Here is a 21518-nt window from a genome sequence, read left to right on the forward strand (position 1 = left end):
CAACCAATCTCCATTCCTGCTTGAAGAACTGATGCAAACTGCTTAAATTCCTCCTAAGGGAAAGAGAAAGAAAAAAATGAAAAGATCTGTTGTAGTGAACCATCTGACTTCACTTTTATAAGCACTGAAAAAACCTTCAGAATTAACACATGTACCACAAAGAGCCTCTTACAAATTTGTGGCTTTTATCAACTTGCCCAGAACTGTATAAAGCATAGTTCTCCAAAGGACAATTATAAGTCCCATTTGTCTGTAAGAGTATTAGTTTACACACACACACACACACACACACACACACACACACACAATCAACCAACAAAACAAAAAAAAAAAACTGTCTTGATTAACACGATCCCTTTGGGTAATAAATCATACTGTTTCCTCATTATCTGGTGACTAGTTATAGATGAGTCTTCCTTCCTTTTTTGCTTAAACTCCTTGTCATGCCTCCAGATCCAGGTCACTGTCTATGGAACTTTCTTTGACTGTTGCAGAGAGTCACACTGTAGCTTTTGTTCTACAACTTGTGGCTTATTCCTGTAAGGTAGCACAAGGCCTACCTTACAGAAATAAGCTAATCTATAACTATAACTAATCTCTAGTCAGATTAAGTAAGCTTCACACCTGCTTTAACTTTTACTCTACTGATATTTAAGTTACCAGCATCAAAATCCCTTCCTTTATGACCTTGGTTGATGAAAACAGCGCAACTCCAATTATAGAAGTCTCCTTTGCCATGGTATCCCGCGGGTTTATTTCAATTGAGCCTCTGCAACCAACGACCTATTATGCAAATGACACATCTGCAGTTAGATATTACTGCAAAATAGTGTTAAATTGTCATAAAACTTTAAAGTGGTAAAGAAAACAACTTACTATTACTCGTCCTCCATATGACAGAAGTTTCAAATCATTATTAAGGTTTACATTAGACAACATCTCAATAATCACATCAATTCCTTTTTCACCAACAGATTTCTATATAATAAAAAGAATACAGAGGAAGATAACAAGTGAAAAACACTATAAAATAGCTATTAGAGTGTCGTATTTTACAGAAACTTCTTCAAATGACATATGAAATGTTACCTATTTAAGATAATGCAAATGTTTAAATGATATAGTTATACAAAGATGATCAATATAAAATACTTTTTCCTTAGCTAAAAAACTATCTCCAAAATGAACCTTTACAGAGAAGTAAACAAATAAAAATTCCAAGATCTTCAGGGAACTCTCATTTTTATTATAAAAAAAAGAAAAATAGCACCGGCTGCTTGATACTGCAGTGTGTGTGTGTGTGTGTGTGTGTGTGTGTGTGTGTATGTGTGTGTATCCACACTCATGCATGTGAGTTTTCAGCTATTTTCTAAATGATTTACAATCTGTTTGTCATACACACTAGTTTTCTTTTTCTTGGTTCCCAACATCTATAGCTGTAACTTAAGAAAAGCTAATACACATTTACATTATATTTATTTTAACAAAAATGGATACCTGTGCCAGGCATTATGCCAGATGGCAAAGAATAAGCACAACATGCTCAAAAACATAGGAAGGAGGCAAGATAGAAAACACTAAAATAACAGCTAACATGCAGTGGCCTTGTGCTACATTATAGAAATAAGCCACAAGTTGTAGAACAAAAGCTACAGTGTGACTCTCTGCAACAGTCAAAGAAAGTTCCATAGATAATGACCTGGATCTGGAGGCATGACAAGGAGTTTAAGCAAAAAAGGAAGGAAGAGGAACAAGGGGAAGCCAGATAAGAGGCAGAGTCTCAATGCAAGAAGCTAGCCAGGCATGGTGGTGCATGCCTGTAATCCCAGCACGGGGGTGGCTGAGGCAGGAGGAACACTGTGAGTTAGAGACCAGCATGGGTTACAAAGTGAGCTCAAGTCCAGTCCGAACTGCATAGTGAGACCCTGTCTCCAAAACACAAAAAAGAAAGAAAGAAAGAAAGAAAGAAAGAAAGAAAGAAAGAAAGAAAGAAAGAATAAAATTCAAAGAATATACGAAGAACCTGAGAAGGAGGAATAGAAGAAAAAAAGGAGGCATGTGCAAGTCAGTTTTCTGCTCATACAAGAAAATACCTGAGGTGATCGTTTTACAGAAAGAAAGAAAGAAAGAAAGAAAGAAAGAAAGAAAGAAAGAAAGAAAGAAAGAAAGAAAGTAAGTTTAATCTGACTCAGTCTTGGGGGATTCAGCCTACACTCTCTGCGCTGTTGAGTTCTAGCAAGACAGTGGGAGGTGAGCGGCGGGGCGAGCTGCTCACCTCACAGTGGTCCAGCAGCAAGGACAGATGTTTTAGTTACTTTACTTGTGGCTATGACACAGTATCTGACACCCACACCTTAAGGAAGGGGAGGTTTATTTTGGCTCATGGTCTATAGAGGGTTCAATCCATAGTCAGCTGGCTGCAAGGCAGGGGGGAGGGGCGTGCAGCAGAGGAGGCTTCTACGTGGCACAGTGGCAGGGAGCAGAGAGCTCCAAGAAGAGAGAAGGAGCCGGATCCCTCAGGCCACGCCCACAGCGAGCCCCTCCCCCAACCAGGCTTCCCCTCCAACATCACACTTAGCTATAAACTCAGCAGTGACTGTATCCACTGCTGAGCATCACCCACCCCATGATCCAGTCACCTGCCAAACCCCACCGATGAGGAGGCTTTGGAGGGACAGCTAGACATAAACATAACAAAAGAGAAAGAGGAAGGCCCCAGGTCCCTAAGTGCCCTCGCAGGGGGTGCTTCCTTGTGACCAGAGGACTTCCAGCTAGGTCTCATGGCTTAAAGGCTCCGCGTCCTCCCAGTAGTGCCAGGGTCTGGTGGTCAGACTACTAACACAGGGGCTCTGGAGGTACTCATCCAAACCACTGTGAGAGACACGATGTCAAAGGGCACAGATTATGAAACACTCTAAACACATGCTAAGGACTCTGGAAAATATTTTTAGAGTAGGTTTCATTAATCCCTGTGCCAGGCACTATGTTAGGCAATGCAAGAGCAACAGAGAAGCAGAGTGAAAACTCCCTTTAGTAATAAGAGATTCTACTTTAGTAACTTTGGAGGAATTTTGTTTGTTTTTTAAAGGACAGGCAAAAATATGCAAGGGGTTGCCAGCCCAGATCTGAGTAATAGCCAAGCCTAGAGAAACAGACCTAACTAAGTCATGATCCAGAATGGTGTCCATATCAAAGATATATCAGAGATAGAACGAGATGAACCTCATAGCTGAGAAGGATAGGGGTTAAAGGGTATAAAAATAAGAGGAGGGTTTCTGTCTTGGGTGACCAGTGGTAACCTCTAGCAGGCTGACAGTGTGGGGAAGTGGAACGCAGGCCAGACACAGGTCTGGAAATCCAGTGTATGGGTAATAAGTGATGCCGTGTGAATAACGAGACTGGCCGGGATGGAAGTCCAGCACGTGGAAGAAGAGAGCAAGGGAAAACACCCTTGAGACACTAATACATAAGTAACATGCAAAGCCAGTGGATTGAAAGTGAATTGTCAGAGAGGAAGGAAGACAATCAGCCTCAAGGTGATATCAGCAGGGTCACACGCTCCAGAAAAATCAAACAGGACAAGCAGCCTGGTGACCAAGTGCGTCAGTGACCCTGGCAGCAGTTTAAGCACCTGGAACATAGGTGAAATTGCAATGGGAGATAAGGGAGAAAAGCAGTAGGTTCTCATTACTGTCTCTAGAAGTTTGGTGGGAAAGGAGAGCAAAGGGGTGAGCCGCCAGGATAAGGGACTGGTGTATAGAGAAGAGGAAAAAACAAGTGGAATCAGAGAAAGATACAGATTGGCCTTACAATTAGATTACTGCTAAGTAGTAAAAAAATTCATACACCAACAGACATTTTTTACTGTTACATATTTTCTTGCAGAACAGTAATGGCACTATATGCTGGGTCCTACGATCCCTGGACGTACATAATCATCTTTGCTGAGTTTTCTGGCAACAGGGTTTATTGCTAATCAACTTCCAGCCACATTGTTCATTGGTTCGTAATGACTGAATAGGCATCGCACCCACCACTTGGGAAATTCGAAGGCCTCCTAGGGGTTGGAAGACTAGCAGAGGAATCAGTTTAGCAAACGGGTGCTAGGAGGAGCTTCAGCATCTGCCTTTGGACTCTTATGCAACAATGAAACGCTGCCACTTGGAATGAGATAAGATTTATTCCTCCCAAGAATACAGGAAACAAATAAAAATTTATGCCTGCCTAGACAGATCCAGTTTGTATTCTGTGGATACCTCACCTTCCATGGCAATGTCACATCTGTAAATACAGAGCTGTGGCTTTACTTAAAATGTGATTTGCATTAAAGAACATCAATTTGTATAGCTACAAGACTTCAGAAAGGTGATATTTAATAGATACAATGCACATATCATAGTGAAGGTTGGAATATGAACATGTCTGCTTTTAAAATTAATTAACACTTTCAAACACACAGGCACAGAAACACATACAGGCATAAATGAGGAAGCAAACAACTTTATGAGACTAGTTAGTGAAAAAGCTTATAAAAACTCGCATGTCTCCAGTGACCAATCTGCGACTCTTATAACACTGCAGAAAATCTTACCTGGATTTTATTAATATAATCAGCTTCTTTGTGATCAAACACTTCATGGGCTCCATTTTGCAAAACAATCTTTCGTCCCTCCTCACTACCAGCTGTGCCCAAAACCTGTAAGCCGTAAGCTCTAGCAATTTGGCATGTTGCTAATCCAACCTGAAAAATAAAATATAACCCAGTTACATACTCTCTGCATTCCTGCAAAAGTTATTAAATATTCCTGTACAATAAGCTTACTCTTTTTAATCTGTCCTGGAAGAACTTACAGCATACACAAAGAAATAATAATTTGGCATTATAATTTTCTCAGTATGTTAAATATCTTGTGCACATTGCTTTACTTCATCCTCATGATCATTCTATGAAGAAGATATTTTTCATCTATACATCTATATTCCACAGATGAGGAAGCTCAAACTTCAAAATAACAAGTACCTCATGGGAGTCAGATACGGAGAAGGAACAGAGCTGCGCCAAACTAGACTGCAGAACTGAAGCTGCTAACCACGGCTCCGCAGTGCACTGGTATGGGCGCAGGAACGGGCGTTAAATGGTTTAACAAGCCTTTATGTTGCAGCACCAGGGCCTGGGTCACAGCTGTGCTAACCTCACCCACCGATGAGTTCCTAGCTGAATGGCCCTTGGAAGCGAGATGCAAAAAGCAGGTCGACCGGGACAGGGGCGCCTCTGCAGGTGTATTCTGCTCCCTGCCTCTTCCTCTCTCTGGATCTTCCCCTGTTCTTGGCTGCCATGAGGGGAGCAGCTTTCTACTAACAACCCCCTCCACCAAGAGCAACAGAACCAGCTGACCTGAGAGAAGCCTCTAAAGGTGTGAGCCCCAGTATACCTTCCTCCTTCGAGCCGTTATGCTAGCTCTTGCGTAACCCTGATGAAAAGCTAAGACAACGCTGAACAATTACTCAGCGCTTACTATGTGTGAGCCATAGTATTTAAGAAAATAAACTTATTTTCTTTTTTTTAATTTTTTTTTTTTAGTACCGGGCATCAAACTCAGGACCTTACACTTGCCAGGCAGGCACTTATGCCTCTGAGCTGCATCCCAGGCCCAGAAACTTACCTTCTAAGGAGTGGGGAGCTCATAAACAGAGGCATGAACAAATGCATAAAATGAACTCAGAAAATAATGAGAGCTTAAAAAAAATTAACCTGGCTATTGTGTCAGAGTTAGGGGTCTTGAGATCAACAGGGCGGCCACTCTGCAGAAACAGAAACCAGGCAGGGAGGAAGTGAGCGCCAAGCCATGGGAAAAGCAGGGCAGCTACAGAGGGCCGGTGTGGACAGAAGACAAGGCCAGGGCAAAGCGGTGACATGCAAATGCGCTCAGGGGTGGAGAGGACAGAAGGACGGTTGACATGGGTCAGAGACAGCGCATGAGAGAGATGCAAGGGTAGGCGAGGGACACAGGACCAGGGAGGGGAGGGTGAATGTTCCTGGCTATGCTAACAGCTGGCAGGATCAGTCAGGGCGCAGCCAGGAGGAAGCGTATGAGCAGCCTACGCTACAGGAAAGGTCACACAATCCTAGCGGAGGCACAGGGAAGATAAGGAGGGCTGGGACGGAAGATCAGCGATGGCTAACACAGGCGTCCAGATGAATGCAGCTGGCAGGTGGCCCTGGACAAACGCAGACACAGGGCAGAGGTAAGAGACTTCCTCACAGAGGAAATGTAGAAGGGAAGATAAGGCAAGGATGCTCCCCGGGGCTTCGTCTAACCTTACGGGTTACAGTAACTGAGCAGCCGGGTTGTCGAAGCATCAAGAACTTATTCAGAATATGCTGAGCCGCACGCACTTAAGGAAGTGCTGATATTCCACAATCAGATAAATCATAACAGTGGTACCTCAGTTCACAAACTTTTATTTACCCATTTATTTATTTATTTCCTGTATTTAGGGCAGAGTCTACAGGGTCTACAGGGTCTCACTCCATAGTTCAGACTCATAAGTGATCTTCCCGGGTTCAGCCTCCGAAGTGCTGGGGTTGCAGGTGCACGCCGCCACACCTAGTCTCAATCAAGTGCTCAGTGCACCCTGGGGGAGGGGTCGGCACAGCACTCCGGGGAGTGAACCCCCACCGCTGGGCTCTGCCTAAGCAGGTGCTTCAGCCTGCTGAGCTATCTGGCTGGCCCTAAACATTTGCGGCGGGAGTGGGGGTCTGGCTCAGGCTGTCTTAAGGGCAGGTCTGGTAAGGCATGTGGAGCTGGGGATCGACTGCAGTCCCCACGCCTGACTGGGTTTGCCCGAGCAGGCATTTAAGTAATGGAGCTAACCCGCAGGCCCCCTAAATTTTATTTTATTTATTTGTTTTTTCTGGTTAGTAGTTTTTTAATTTTTTTTATTTGTTTTTTAATAATTTTATTGAGGAACAAATAGCAATGAGTTAGTTTCAAAACTGATCAGTAGGACAGTTTCAATAAATCCACAGCACATTGTTGTCTCAGTGGTTATTCATTGTACAAGATGTAAACATGACATCCCGTCCACAAACACTATTAGAACAAATCTTCTTATTGAGTTGAGAGAATGTAGCTGTATATCTATTCTAACTTTTTTGAATATACAGATACAAAATGGTCATTCACTTGTAGTCCCTTTTCCTAGTTAGTTTTGTCAGAGAAGGGTATTCCATTGTTATTTAAATATTGTAGGTGCAAGAATTCAGCAAAATATTCCAGTATAGTCCAGTAGTACATAATAGTAGTGGGTCATCCACAGGACTGGCAATGTCAGAAGTTGTTGACCTGAGTGAGCCCTTTGTAGCCCAGCATACCAACATGGCTTTACCCATTTATATCTCATTTTTATATCTTTCTGCTGGATGGTTAAGACCAGGATAAAGCAAGACCTATATAACAAGAAATGTAACTTTTGTATCTGATAAGGTCAGTTAAGTCCCCTCAGGATTTATCCTGAAACCCTGCAGATCCTTTGTCAGTGTCAGCCATGTGGCTGAGTCATGGCCATTGCTTGACCAATTTGTTCTCTGTGAAAGCCTGAGAGAATGTTTTCTCTCTATGTGACTCTCCTTAGGCACACTCTATATCTTCGATCACATTCCTCTGTGGCCCCATAATCTCCTTGATCAGAAAATTTGGGACACAACTGAGTTACATGATATTACAGTATAGGTTCTCAGCTAACATCTTGGCCCTAGCCTTTCAAGGTCAGTGAAGACTCGGGACATAAGAGGCCCCCTAAATTTTAAACAGAAAAAAAAAAGGATACAAAATTTCAAACCAAGACAGAAGGAGAGTAACAACGTTTAGTACACTTCTTATTGTTATCTTCAAAATAGTAGCTCTTGGTTCACAAACTTAATTTTTTGCACAATTCTGGAAAGGAATTTGTGTTTGGGTGGGAAAGATGGCCATGGTTGCATTTGTTACCAGATGCAGAGTTTGCAAACAAAAACAAAACTTTGGCAAATGGTTCTGTGTGGGAGCCAAACTGTTTGCAGACCAAAGTGTTTGTGAATTGAGGTACCACTACATGACTCAAAAGAGTTCAGAGTGGAAGCCATGCAGTTGGTGCCCCTCATTTTGTGAATGGGATTTAAAACCACAGGATACAGTGAAATCATCAGAGCACCAGATAGGTGTGCTCAGTATAAAAAGAGAAGTAAAAGTAAAGTTTAGGAATAAGAGCAATTATTTAAACAGTAATGCTGGAAAATATGTTGGGCTATACGGCAAATGCATGGCACAGTTAGGCCTCACACTGTCAGATGACTTTCTGAGCTTGGCACTGGTGGCATCCCTTGTCTGATATTTTCAGGGAACTCTCTCTTGTGAGGACTCTCCTGAACTCGGAAGGAAGCTTTCACAGCATTCCCAGATTCTCCCCACTAGAATCTTCTTCCTCAGGGTGACATCAACTAACCACCCAGAGAGGAAGGAGGGGAAGATGTGAAATCACCCTCCTATCACTGATCCAGAGGAAGGACTGAGTTGGGCAAGATAGAAAATAATTGAAAGGAAAAATGATGAAAGGAATCTGCTAAAGGTATAAGCAGTCACAAACTCCCAAAGTTGAACTGCACCTCACAGACTACGGCATCTAGGATTGAAGAGCCTGCACGCAGCCAGGTTACAGCAAGGATCTGTTCAATCTCACAAATACATGGAACTCTGTAAGCATGAAGAGAGATATCCAATTACATGAGATTTGGGACACCTGTAGGGTCAGCACAGTTGACTTGTACTCTGATTTTCAATTACAAAAGTAGACCTCTAATAAAACCACATTTTTAAACTAAAGATTTAATGTAAATATACATCTTTATCCTCCGTTTTTAAGGGTTCCCCAATAGCTTTCTTAAGGATACTGTGTATTCTTGTCCACGATTGTAGTAGCAATGCTCTCTCTCCAAAGATTATACGCCATTATTGTCAACTGTTTTTCTTGGCTTATTTTGCTGACACTAAAGTAGCCACTCCCTACCACTACATCAGGACAATAGCTGTCCTCATAAATCCCACACTGTTTTAAACACACGACATAATCCCAAAGGTATCTGAATTCAATGAGGACAGAAAGTACAAACAGAAACAAGGCAAAGCCTAGCACCATCTCCCTGGATAGGACAGGAAGGATCAGAAGCGCTTCACACACCAGGATGCCTGCCCACCCCCCACCAGCCAAGGATAACAAACACAGCCGGCCCGAGGAAAACAGTGTGGATTTTTATCTTTAAAAAAAAAAAAAACAGTGAAGCACCTGAGCTTTTTACAAGAGGGTAAAAGGAATAAAAAAAGATTTTCTTTAAACTCTTCACTCTCTTTCCTACCGAATTTTTCCACTTCTTATGGAGCATGGGGTCAAATCTCAGAAAGTCAGAGCAATTTAAATAAATGCATGTACTTAACAGACCTTTCAGTTATTTAGGGTCAAATTTAATTTAACCCAAATATGCTCTCCTTCATAAAGCTAAACAAAAGAAATAAAAATAAAAATATAGCTAAACAATAGGAGTTTTTGATAGGGTTCATCTGTCATATTTTCTCAAGCCTCATAAAGACAATCTTGGTGTTTCTTAGTAAATAATCTGTGAAATCCTTTAGAATTAATCTATTTGGGATATACCTACATAGGAGACCTTATGATTTATTTGTCTAAAGTTGTAGAAAGGCAAAAATAGACTGAATTCTCTGTCCTCTTTGAACAGTAAATTCACACTTTCAGGAGATCCACTCTCATTATTGAGAGCACAGTCCACCGTGTAATAGGTTATTTCCTTCCATGGACTCCTCAGAACCCACATGCCCCCAAAGGGTTACCTCGCTTGCTTAAGATGAGCTGTCTTGCCCTAAGCCCTTTATTTTTAAACAATGTGAAATCTTGTCTCCAAAATTTCTAAAGCCTCTCCATGCAGCATAGAGGTCATGCGGATTTCTTGTTAAACTCCAGCCTCAGAGCTCTAACTTTTCCACTAAGCTCCTCAGAGGCAGATTGGCAGCCGGTTTCTTGAATTGGTTGCTGACAGGCCTGCACTGGGCGATTTCCGTGAGGGGCTTCTTTTTATGAGTCCTCCCCGCAGCATTAGCATTTTAAGCCGTGGGCTGTGGTGTTAAGGACACAGCTGTACACTGTGCACTCCACGAATGTCATCAAAGCACAGCAGGCAAGCGGTGAAGGCAGAGAGAAGAGGCGCAGGACGCGCGGTATGGCTCTGCCATGCTGTCCTGGGCAACACAGGTAAAGCTTTAATGAGCCTTATTTCCTTATCTGAAGGAATATGGAATTAATATTAACCTTTAGAACTATTTAAAATTCTAAAATAAATATTCTTGCAATATATGCCACTTGAAGGGACAAACAAGGCCAGTTTATCTCAGTCCACACCCAATACAGATGTGAAGCCTGATCCATACATCTTTGATGGGTGCTATGCTGAATTTATTAACCAAGACATGCTAAACAGGCTGGCAAAGAATCACCTCCAGAAGACTGAATTTTAAAAAGGAGTACTGCAGAAAGAGAAAAAAAGCAGTCGTGACTGTAAGTTTAGTTAGGTAAGTATTAGAAACGGCTTGATTGTGATGTGCAACTTATGAATCCAAGCTCATTGAGATTTCAACTCAAAAAAAAGAAAAGGAATACTTACTCCTCCGCTGGCTCCATGAACCAGAATTTTCTCTCCAGCTTTCACACGGGCACTTCATGCAAAAGAAAAGAAAATGTACACAGGTTCCATCACCTTATCTTTGGAAGTTAATTAAGTTCAGTATTTTGTGTCATCTTCAAGAACTCTGCTAAATTCCAGCTAACACTTACCCAGAAAGCAAATGCACTCTCAAAGCTCAAGATGTTCTCTAGGCTCTGGGGGATCAAACAAGAGCCGCAGAGGAAGAGCACCTCCCACTCATTCTTTCATTCTGCAGCGGGTCTCCCAGCAGGGGTCACATGGCTGGCCCTGAGCTGGGTACAGGCATCAGGTCCCTCCAACAGGGGTGCTGCAGTGCTTGCAGGTACATTCTGTGGAGCTGCCAGGCTTGGATGACCTGGACTTCCTCATCCCCATCCGTTCCCACTGAAGACCACTGGGGTAGACTCAAGCCCAGTCTATTCTGAGTCCAGAGCCATGCCCCAGCATGCTTTGCAGAAGGATGATTTGCAACCAGAGCTAAGAAAGTCTTGCTTCCCCATGGCTTTCAGCATCTGGCTGCTCCTGTCTTAATGCTTTCATTCCAGAAAGCAGGGCTAAGTCGGCAAAGGATACACAAAAGCTGCCATTGAGGTTCCCATGGTACTCCCTAAAGTGACCTGATCCTCTAGGCAAAGGTCAGTGTTTTCACTTCCAGGTCCCATGAAACATTTCTATTATTCAGAGAAAGCAAACAACAGGCACCCAGACAGTGAGAGGATGCTCTGCAGTACTGGCGCAGCAATGCTACACGATAGGACACAAATACTATGCAATGAAGCTTTGGAAAACTCTCACCCACAACTCCTCAAACACTAAGAACATATTCTTCTAAATCTCTAAATCTCCCAAATCTAGGGTAAGTAGGAGACACCAGGCAAAGCCCTTCTATACCCCACTTCTACTACGATCATTGTGACCCCACATAGCCACTGTCAGTCGCTACAATCATTAGTTTTATGTATCGAGTTGACAGGGTCACATGCCTCCTATCTGTTCACTCATCCCTCTGAAAGCGTCTCTGAGGCCTTTGGGGATGAGATTCACATTTACATTGGTGCACTCTGAGTGCGGCAGATTTCTTCCTGCAGGCTAGGTGGGCTGCACCCAATCAGTTGAAAATCTGCACAGAGGAAACACTGGCCTTCTCCAACAAAGAGGGACTCCTGCCAGCGGGCTGGCTGTGAACTTACACTGCAACTCTTTCCAAATCTCTGGCCTACTCAGAGAACTCTAGATTTGCAAAACCTCTGCACTTCATGAGCCACCACTGCCAAGCCTGGCCATTGCTGCTTCTGCAGAGACCTCCTTGCTGTACTTAACCCTTGGCTTCCCTCCTCAGCAGCCTCATCAACAACTGCTGCTAACACTGCCAACAGGTGCTAGCCTGAGCTCTTTTCCTTTCCGCCACACCCCAGGAGTAGCTGCTGTCATTATCCATGATTTTCAAATTAGTAAACAACAACTGAGATTGATGAGTAATCTGACCAAGCTTACTACCCAGAGAAGACAGTATGTTAGTCCAGGTTTTCTATTTGCAGAGTCATGTGCTAACTGAATGCTAACTATCATGGCCTTGAGAGCCACTCCCTCTGGTCCCTGAGGACTCTCTTCCCTCCCTGTGACCACATTCATTAACACCAACATTCACTGGGGTCCTCCTCTCACTCTCTAATCTCACTCTCTAAGGGGCATCCGTCACTTCTCATCTTGTCTCCCTCTCATGCTGACAGTCACAAGCCCATGTTTCCAGCTGTCAGATCCCACACATTTATTCCACAGGCTACTGCGCTTCTCCATCGACATGTTCAAAACCAAGCAGAGTTTAGCTTCAACATTTTCTCTTCCTTCTATTGCAATTATATATTATTTGTTGGGGAGCAAAGTTTCACACTTTTGCATACTTCCCTAAAGGATAGAGTGAGCTTGGGATTTTGGGCATCACTCATCTGAGATTTCCCATTATCACTTTAGGGATGGGCCCTCCTCGTCTACCTACTAAGACTAAAACTAAGACCACTAGATTAAAAAGCAAACCCGGGCAAGACCCTTCTCAGCAAAATATCACCTCCACCTGCTGAGTCACCTCAAGTCATCCACCTGTGAGTCTTCCAACCATCTGAGCACTCAGCTAATCTCTCCTCTCACTGTATCTACCCAATAAACAGTGGCCAGTTAAGTGTCTTTTGTCTCTGCCTGTTCTGAGGCACTGACCTCCCAGACCTCCTTCATGCATTACTAGAACTAGATTCGTCTGTTTATTACACCTTTTAGCCATACAGCTCAAATAGGCAGTTGGGGATCCTGGCCAGGTCCCTGATAATTACCCAAGACAGAAAACTCCCTGTGGCCTTAAATTCTCCTTCTCCCTTGGAATATTCTTCACTTGGAAATTATCAGCAAATAGTCTTGCTTTTATTCATGCTAAACCGTTGATCTTTCCTCTTCACCTCTTTTCATATAATCTTTGCTCTGGCCCATAAATGTCTTGTCCAGAGGAGCCTCCTACAAGACTCTGCTATCTCTTTCTCCACCCCTATCTTCAAATCCTCTCCACACAAAGTGGATAAGTGATCCCAGTGAAACACAAGTATAACAAAAACACTCTCCTGAATCACACATTTCATGACCCCCACAGTCCATTACAGACCACTGCGCGGTCCCTCTAGATCTCTACCATCTTAAACCTGTTTATTTTAGGGTAAAAGCTAACGTTTTCTGAGAGATTGTGCTCTAACCTTATTTTTCACCATTCTTTGCTTTGAAATGTTTTATTCAACAAAACCAAATTGCTGCAGCTCTCCTCAGACACCATGCTGTTCTCTACACAAGCCATGCTATTATCTTTGTTAGAAATATCCTCGTAGCTCCCAGCTACTCCTCTTCCGGATCTCATCAAAACATAGATTTGTAAGTCACAGTGGGTCTGGGGTAGGGCCCAGAGTGTATTTTGCAACTGCTACCCAGATGGTTCTAGCAGATAACAGGATTTTACGAACCACAGCTTTAAAATGATCCATCTTATCCTTCTCCAGGAAACTGCCCCTCACCCCATAGGCACCTCCCTGGTGATCCTGTAAATCCCTTCGCCTGCCTCCCTTGCACATTTTCCACACCTACATGAATGTCAGTGCTCTCAGCTCGTGTCTTTCTCACTGGACTGTGAGTGTCTTTAAGATGCTGCTTGCTCTGCTATGCATGCCCAGCAATTGCCACAATCCCCCACAGTGTCAGTTCCCATTCCACCAATGCTTAATGGTAAATAACTAGTAACCAAAAGTAACAGAGGGATGCCCGGATGGACAGCAGGTGGAAAGCAATTGATGAGGCTGCTCCTCTGGCCCGACTACAACATTCACAGGGCACCTTTACCTATGGAACAGAGCACGGCAGGCGGTGAAGTACGGGATACCGATGGCGGCGCCCTGCTTGAAGTCCAGCTGGTCGGGCAGTGCATACACCGTGTGGTCTTCAGCAAGAGCGTACTCTGCGTAGCCCCCTGAGATAGTGTTGTTAGTGAAGACTCGGTCACCTTTCTAGGGAAGAGATCACAGTTTAATACATGCACCAGAAACTGTTGCCACCATCCATAAATATTCCCACGGTATTTGTTGCATCTGAGAACCTCATAAACATAATTTCAGAATACCAAACACTGTAAATGTTTTACTGATGGAAACCACTAACAGGAAATGGGAATGTTACAAGAAGAGGCTGTCAAATCACACAATGACAACAGCGGTGATGAATTGCCTTCCCTGGGATCCTAGGAAGCCAGGCAGTGCATTTTGAGTCCTAAGAGTGTCACCATCCTATCCAATCCTCACATACTGAGCAGGGGACTATGGCGACCTGCACCTTAAGCCCCACCACCCAGACCAGGAAACAGAAGCACAAGAAAGCTCTGCCATTCCCTCCTATCGAGCACTTAGCAAAGGGCAGTCAACACGAATAGTTACTTGTGTGCAGGACACCAGAGAGCCAAGCTTCTTCCACATAACAAATGCTTTTCATGGACGTCCTCACCCCCATAAGAAGATTCTTATCTTCCCCTATAGAAGATTCCTGTCTCCAGAATCTACCTACATTCTTATTTCCAGAATCACAGTAAACTTTCAGTGAACATCTGCTGGGCCCTCACCAGCGAAAAGGGCACCCACAGCTTTATAGCTCCACTATAATTTTTACATCAGGGGAAATCAGACTGTGGGCAGGGCTCACCTTCTCTAACTCTTCTTTCTTGGAAAAACATAAAGTAATTATTCCTTGGAGTGAGCAAACATCAGACAGCTCTGTATATTTTAATTAGTCATATTATAAAGAAATCTGACTAGTAACAGCCTCACATCAAAGGATATGAAATAAAAATTCAAAAGGCATCCAAGAGAAAGGCATGAACGCTCATTACAGTCTCCTGCAAATGGTCAAGGATGACTAGAATAAGATTAGTCTTATTTCTGCAGCTTACATAGACCTAAAATTGACTTCAGTGTGCTACAGTACAGCACTAAAGTGTTCCTCATAAGTCTCATGTGTTTGGAGGGTAACTGGGTCATGAGGCGACTGCACTTATAAGTGGATTTAACTGGTGATTAGTTCAATAGCTAAATATATGACCCAGAAAGGAATATTCCTGTCCCCACCTCTTTCACCCTCTCCCTCTCAGGCAGGATAGAGGCAGTGAGTACACAAAGGGAAGGGAAAAAGCAGTTCTACTTAGGAAGGCCTAGTGAGGGAAACTGAGCCACAGCTCAAATCCAAGAGGTGGCCATTGCAGTGACACAAGAGAAGAACGGATCCATGGTAAGAAAAGATGAGCTGTCTCAGGAATGCTTAGTGAGAGGCTCCTAACTGTGGCCATGGGGCCCGGGGCTGTCTAGCACAGCTTCCTGTGGTGAAGGAAATGTTCTACATCTGCGCTGCCTAGTAGGGTACAGGAAGACATGTGGGGGCTATTAAACACGTGAAATGCAGCCAGTGTGATGGAGGAGCCAGATTTTTCAGTGTGAGCTTAAATGAGCTTGACGTGAATGTTCTAGTTACCTCAGGAGCCCATGGCTAGCGTTTTGGACAGCACTGTTCCAGAGGTAAGTTGCAAACCCTAAGCTAAAGGGAGGACATGTGGCACTAGAAATAAAGCGAGCACACGAAATCATCACGACAAGGGTTACCAGAACAAACACAAAACGCAACTGCAATGGGACAGAGAGCTTGGGTAGCACCCACAATTGTGAAGCAGCTGAAATCCAAGAGGCCTGAAGAAAGAAGACCAGCGAGGAGGCGGAGAGCAGGATAGGAGAAAATGATGTTGTGGAAGCTAAAGAAAGTTTTGTTTTGTTTTGTTTTTAAGAAAAATTTAAGTAGTTGAGAGGGTCGAATGTCACAGAGAAGTCGAGAATGATAATAACATAAAAGGGCCCATTAGCTCCACCATACAGAGGCCATTAGTGACAGGAGCAAGGATCTTCTCAGAGCAGCATGGGGGCAAAAGCCAGATTGCAATGGCTGAGAAGCGCAAAAGCTCTCGGGATTGGCTGCCTCCCGCACAGGGCAGGTCCTTCTGCTCACTCTCGGCCCAGTCCTGGTCAACGCATTGCGAAAGTGGTGCGGGTCAGGACATGGTGAAGGCAGGTGCTACAATATGAGCATCCCATGAGCACACCATCAGTGCTTCACACTCTGGTGGCCTGCAAACAGCAAAAGCCCCGATCACAACACTTTTTTTCTTTTAAGCGGATTTAGTACAGGGTCTACAAGGTCTCACTGTGTAATCGGACTCATTGTGATTCTTCTGTTTTCAGCCTCCAAGTGTTGGGATTGCAGGCACGCGCCACCACACCCAGTCTCAATTGCCATCTCAGCGTGCCTGAGGATGGAGTCAGCCTGGCATACCAGGGATCGAACCCCAGTCCCTGCATCTGCCTAAGAAGGCGCTTTAATCTGCTGAGCTCTCTGGCTGGCCCTCATAACACTTTCACTGACCTTGGTCTGATTTGAAGCTCTGAACTGTATAGTGACCTTGCACATTTTCATGCTTTATTCTTCAAAAGAATTAATTTTCCTTTTATGTCATGTAACTAAATTTATAATTTTTTTTTTTAAAAATAGGTTGGCTTGACAACTACTAAACATTAGGAAATCATATGCAGAATTTTCTTTATTTAGAAACTGTATTAACTCAAAAGGATCACAGTTTATTTTGTGGAAATATAAAGATACAGGAATTATCCAGCATTTATTCCCACCAATGCAAACAAACAAGGGCTCCAGATAAAAACTCATTTCTTTTTTGACTAGAGGAGTCCCCCAAGTGGCAGAAACTATGTAATAGGGCCTTTGAAAGCCTCAAATACAGATACATTTTAAAGCTGTGTTAAAGTATTTTAAGACAAAAAAGAAATAATGAAAACTGTAATACCTTGAAAGCAGACACATTATTCCCAATGGATTCTATAACCCCCGCCACATCAGTGCCAGGGGTATAGGGTAAAAGCGGTTTTCTAATATAAGTACCAGTGCGAATGTATGTCTCCACGGGGTTGATACCACATGCATGGACTTTGATTAGAACCTGCAATGACAACATATTTTACTTCACAAAGAGCATTTAGGTACTAACTCATGATTATAGGATCTATAACAGTGAAGGAAACAAGACAAGTCCCTGATTCCAAAAATCTCACACTCTTAACTTTTCAGGCTAACTTGTAAATGAAAAGAAGGCGATATGGAAAACATCACGATATTAAGAAAGTCAGGGCAACAGTAGAGGAAATACGCAAAGGAGGTGCAGCAGAGACCTCCACATGTTCATCAAACATACTGGCTTCTCTTCCTAGGTACCTAGGACAGACATAATTTTCTGGTCTCCTCTATAATCACAAATAACCAAGGGGCTGGGCTACACCAGCAGAAGGTGAGCCAAGGTGAGGGTACTCCCGGTGGACTGCCCCACAGAAACCTTCCTAAGCCATGCACACGTTCACCCTTTCTGAGAAACCTGAAGTCACGCACTGAAGTTGGCAGAGTCGTAGGTGACAGAAGCCTGGGTCCCTAATTCACCAGGGCAGGTGAGCAAGGCATCACCAGTTTAGAACTTGGGAAATAACTTTCTACTTTTGAGCCATTAAGATTTTGCAATTATATCTATTAGAGCAGCTCATTTCCCTTTGATACAAAATCATTTTTCTCTGATACAAGAGCAGTTCACAGAAGAGTTAGTTGTATCTGACTTAGGTCTGAAAAGATGAGTAGAAGTTCTGTAAGGATGGGAGAAAAAAAGGTGTATTTCAGGTAAAAAGAAAGGTATGTACACTGATAGAAGGAATGTAAGGGCCTCCTGGGAAAAATGGATAAAGTTTGATGATATTCCAGGTAGCCTACTAGGGAAGTGATAAATCTGTAAAGATAAACTATAGTCAAATTGTAAAAATTCTCATAAAACTTGCTGAGGAAATTAGAGTTGCGAGCTATGGAAGGTGTAGTAATAAAAACACATAACTTTGAATCAAAAGGATATTGGTAAAGTCACTGGAGATGATTATACTCTTCAATTAAATTACTTAAAATCATATGTGAAAAAGCATGAATGAAAAAGCAAATTGTTTTCTCACCATGTGCAAAATAAAAAGCACAGAAGTGCACAGCAGAAAAACTGACCCAAGAATACTTCTGACTCCATTCAGTAAAATCCAATTATTACACTCTATAGGGGACTCTCAACTTCAAAACGTTTTTCCCATCACTGTTTTCTATGTCTGCTTCACTAATGATATTTGTGATAATTTTGTCAGGTTTAAAAATACAAGCAGTAGGAATTCTGTCCAAATTCAATGTCCTAAGAAATCACTGTGATTCCTCAGAACCCTAAGTTCATGTACTAGAGTCTCACAGTTGGAACAGTCTTTGCCTGGATAAAGTAATTATTTCCACCTGATGTTCTTTTGGAACTGGCACGACAACATCCGACTGGAGTTTCAGCACTTCTGGTCCACCAAATTCAAAAACTCTAATAGCTCTCATCAACTTCTGTCTAGTCGCCATGGTGATGTAGACACTAAGAAAAAAAATCAATATATTGTCACAACGTATGTAGGCTATCGCTATTATTTTCTCCCTTGAGGGGGCAGATCAAACAACTTTTCAAAAAAAACAACTTAAATCATGAGGTTACCACTGATCTCATTTCATGTTTAAGGACCTTTCATCTTACAAATCCTTCAGCTACAAAGCCAAAAACTTCATTCTACTTCCTGCAGGGATTTAGGGCCTTCAACAAGGGATTTAACATGCAAACAGAAACATCTGGACAGACATAGCATGATGCTGTATCTTTTTTCTTTCGTGTAAGCTTGGGTCTCAACTTCTTGGAAATTTTAGGAGCTAATATAAGGTCTATTGACATGAAATAAGTGACCCCCCTTTTTGTAGATGATGGCATCCGGGCAATATTTCAAACATATTGAGAAACACAAAGAATGTAATAAACACACTATACCTAGCTTTAGCAAATCTTAGGATGGTAAAAACCTAAAATATGATTAAAGCCCACTGAACCACTCCCTACAACACATAATTTCAGTGCTGATCCTCCACAAGCCTGTTATACCACTACTATGTGTGTGTGTATTAGTAAGCAATATGTGCCACTGGTTTCCAACTTCATTTAGATTGTACTGTTTTTGAGATTTATCAGTGTTGAAATATTTGATTGTATTCAGTTCAACAAAAAGAATACTAAAAACTAAAAGCACTGTTCTGTGCACAGCTTCTGTAAATCACAAGTGCTTGGCTAACCTTTTTATCCTCTCAGTTAATATTAAACTGAAAAAGAAAACTCAGAGCTCAACTCTATGAAAAGGCAAAGAGCATCAGTATATAAGATTATACAGTTTTAGAAAATCTTCTGTAACTGTAAAGATGTAATAAAAGGGTTTTGACTACACCACCATAATTTTAATTGTGAGGTTATCATAATTTCTTTAAATAAACCTCATCAGATACTTTTAGATTCTTCTCTGACCCACCACACTCCACTAACTTCTGTAATAATCATATCCCTCAAACACAAGCAGTTGAAACACCAGAAAGAGTTGCAGGAGCAAAGACCTGTGATGGAAGAGCTCAGACTTGATCCAGGAACTCAGCACAGGGCTCATCAGAACAGATCCTATGCTGCTTATTAAGTGGCATTCCATTTTGTGCCAGGGTGTCAAAATTATTTGGGTGGCATTATGAATGTAAAGTTGTTGACACAGTTAATCAATCATGTGTCATTCAAAAACCCTTCCGTTACGGGACACAAAGATGTGCACTTCCACACCCTGAAAGGCCATCCTCCAAAGCACAGGGCAGACCCAGGCAGAGGGGATGACGCTGACCACACAAAGGCATCCGGGCAGCAGGCAGGGCAGGCAGACCCAGGCCCCCATCTCAGGACCGCGCATTTATGTCTTCGCTCCAGCTGAGACTTTTGTTAACAAGAGAAACGGAAACAGAGAGGAAATAAAACAGAAAAAGAAATAGTGGTCCCGCTCAGTTTTTCATCGTAGAAAAAACAAGGAGTTTTTCCTTTCTTGTTTTCTTTTTTGTGGAACAGAAGGAATGTGGGGTTTAAAACTCAATGGTTCTGATTTGCAATCTTTGGTTTATCATTTATTAGCCTTGGCTCCCTGGGAAGAGAGTCAGCCTTTTGAGCCTCAGTTTCCTCCCTGGAAAACTGGGCTCCCACTCAGAAGTACCATGCTAGAGACCTGGCTCCAGAATTTGACCACAGCAGGCTCCCATACACAGTACATCTCACTAGTCTGTTCTCATCTATTCTTTCTAGCTTCTAATTTGTAAACCTACATTCCATTCTTCAGTTCTAGAATCACCTTTAGTTTGACAAAACAGTGTTAACCGGACTCTACTTGGGAAAGCAAGCTATTGCCCTCAGAGAATCTAGTATCGACCATCAAAGCAAAACATTCACACCAAACACTGGACATTTGTCATTAATTGTACTTTTACTTGACATAACATGTATTCAGCGTATTATGCTAAACCCAGGAATCACAAAGGATGCAGAGAAAATGCTACCTACCCTTAGCTCCTGGCCTCACACACACTCTGTGTGTACATACAGACACACAGACACACACCCACCCCCACAGGTGCATGCACAGGCAGATGTGGGGTCACACACACACACACACACACACACACACACAGTTGCAACTGTATTTCCATCAACAGATATAATTTCAGAAAAAAAAAGTAACAATGAAATCAAAGTTATCCTGAAATAGAGTCTCTGCCTTGTTTCTAACTCAGTTATTTCCTCCATGTTTTGACACTGGCTAACCTGACAGAGAGAAACAGAAAAAGATAGAGACCCCTCCCCTTACGACCTGCCCTGTGGAGCTTGCAAAGAGAGGAGTACAACTTTCAAGGGACTACCTTCTACTTTACTTCTGACCTTCCCACTGCACCTTCCCACTCCATACAATCAGTCTCCAATCTACAGTCACTGCCTCTGACCTCAAATACAAGATCATCACCTGTTTCAGAATACAGGAGCCATATCAAAGGGACTTCTAGAAAGAATAAAATAATGTGACCTACAAACAGCAATAATAATTCTTGGGGCTGGAGAGATGGCTCAGTGGTCTAAAGCACCTACTTAGAACAAGTTCAGCGAAGCACAGGGACCACGGTTCAATCCCCCAGCACCACATGCCAGCCAGCCCGCCCCCTGCTGGGCTGAGCTGGCCACACACACACCTCTCTC

At 42.8% G+C, this 21518-nt stretch overlaps 1 protein-coding gene across 1 annotated transcript in view; it reads right to left on the reverse strand.

Annotated features, from left to right (window-relative positions):
- Positions 1-21518, reverse strand: part of Cryz (crystallin zeta) — a 52520-nt gene that overhangs the window by 28737 nt on the left and 2265 nt on the right. The window contains exons 2-9 of the mRNA XM_023718306.1: positions 18680-18803; positions 17166-17318; positions 14120-14283; positions 10709-10760; positions 4592-4741; positions 877-978; positions 661-783; positions 5-53 (exon numbers count right to left, since the gene is read on the reverse strand). Of these exons, the coding sequence (XP_023574074.1) occupies positions 5-53; positions 661-783; positions 877-978; positions 4592-4741; positions 10709-10760; positions 14120-14283; positions 17166-17318; positions 18680-18790 (904 nt within the window). The 5' untranslated portion in view covers positions 18791-18803. The remainder of the gene's footprint in view (positions 1-4; positions 54-660; positions 784-876; positions 979-4591; positions 4742-10708; positions 10761-14119; positions 14284-17165; positions 17319-18679; positions 18804-21518) is intronic.

Source organism: Octodon degus, unplaced genomic scaffold, assembly GCF_000260255.1.
Source record: "Octodon degus isolate 3935 unplaced genomic scaffold, OctDeg1.0 scaffold00057, whole genome shotgun sequence".
In the NCBI taxonomy this organism is placed as follows: domain Eukaryota; kingdom Metazoa; phylum Chordata; class Mammalia; order Rodentia; family Octodontidae; genus Octodon; species Octodon degus.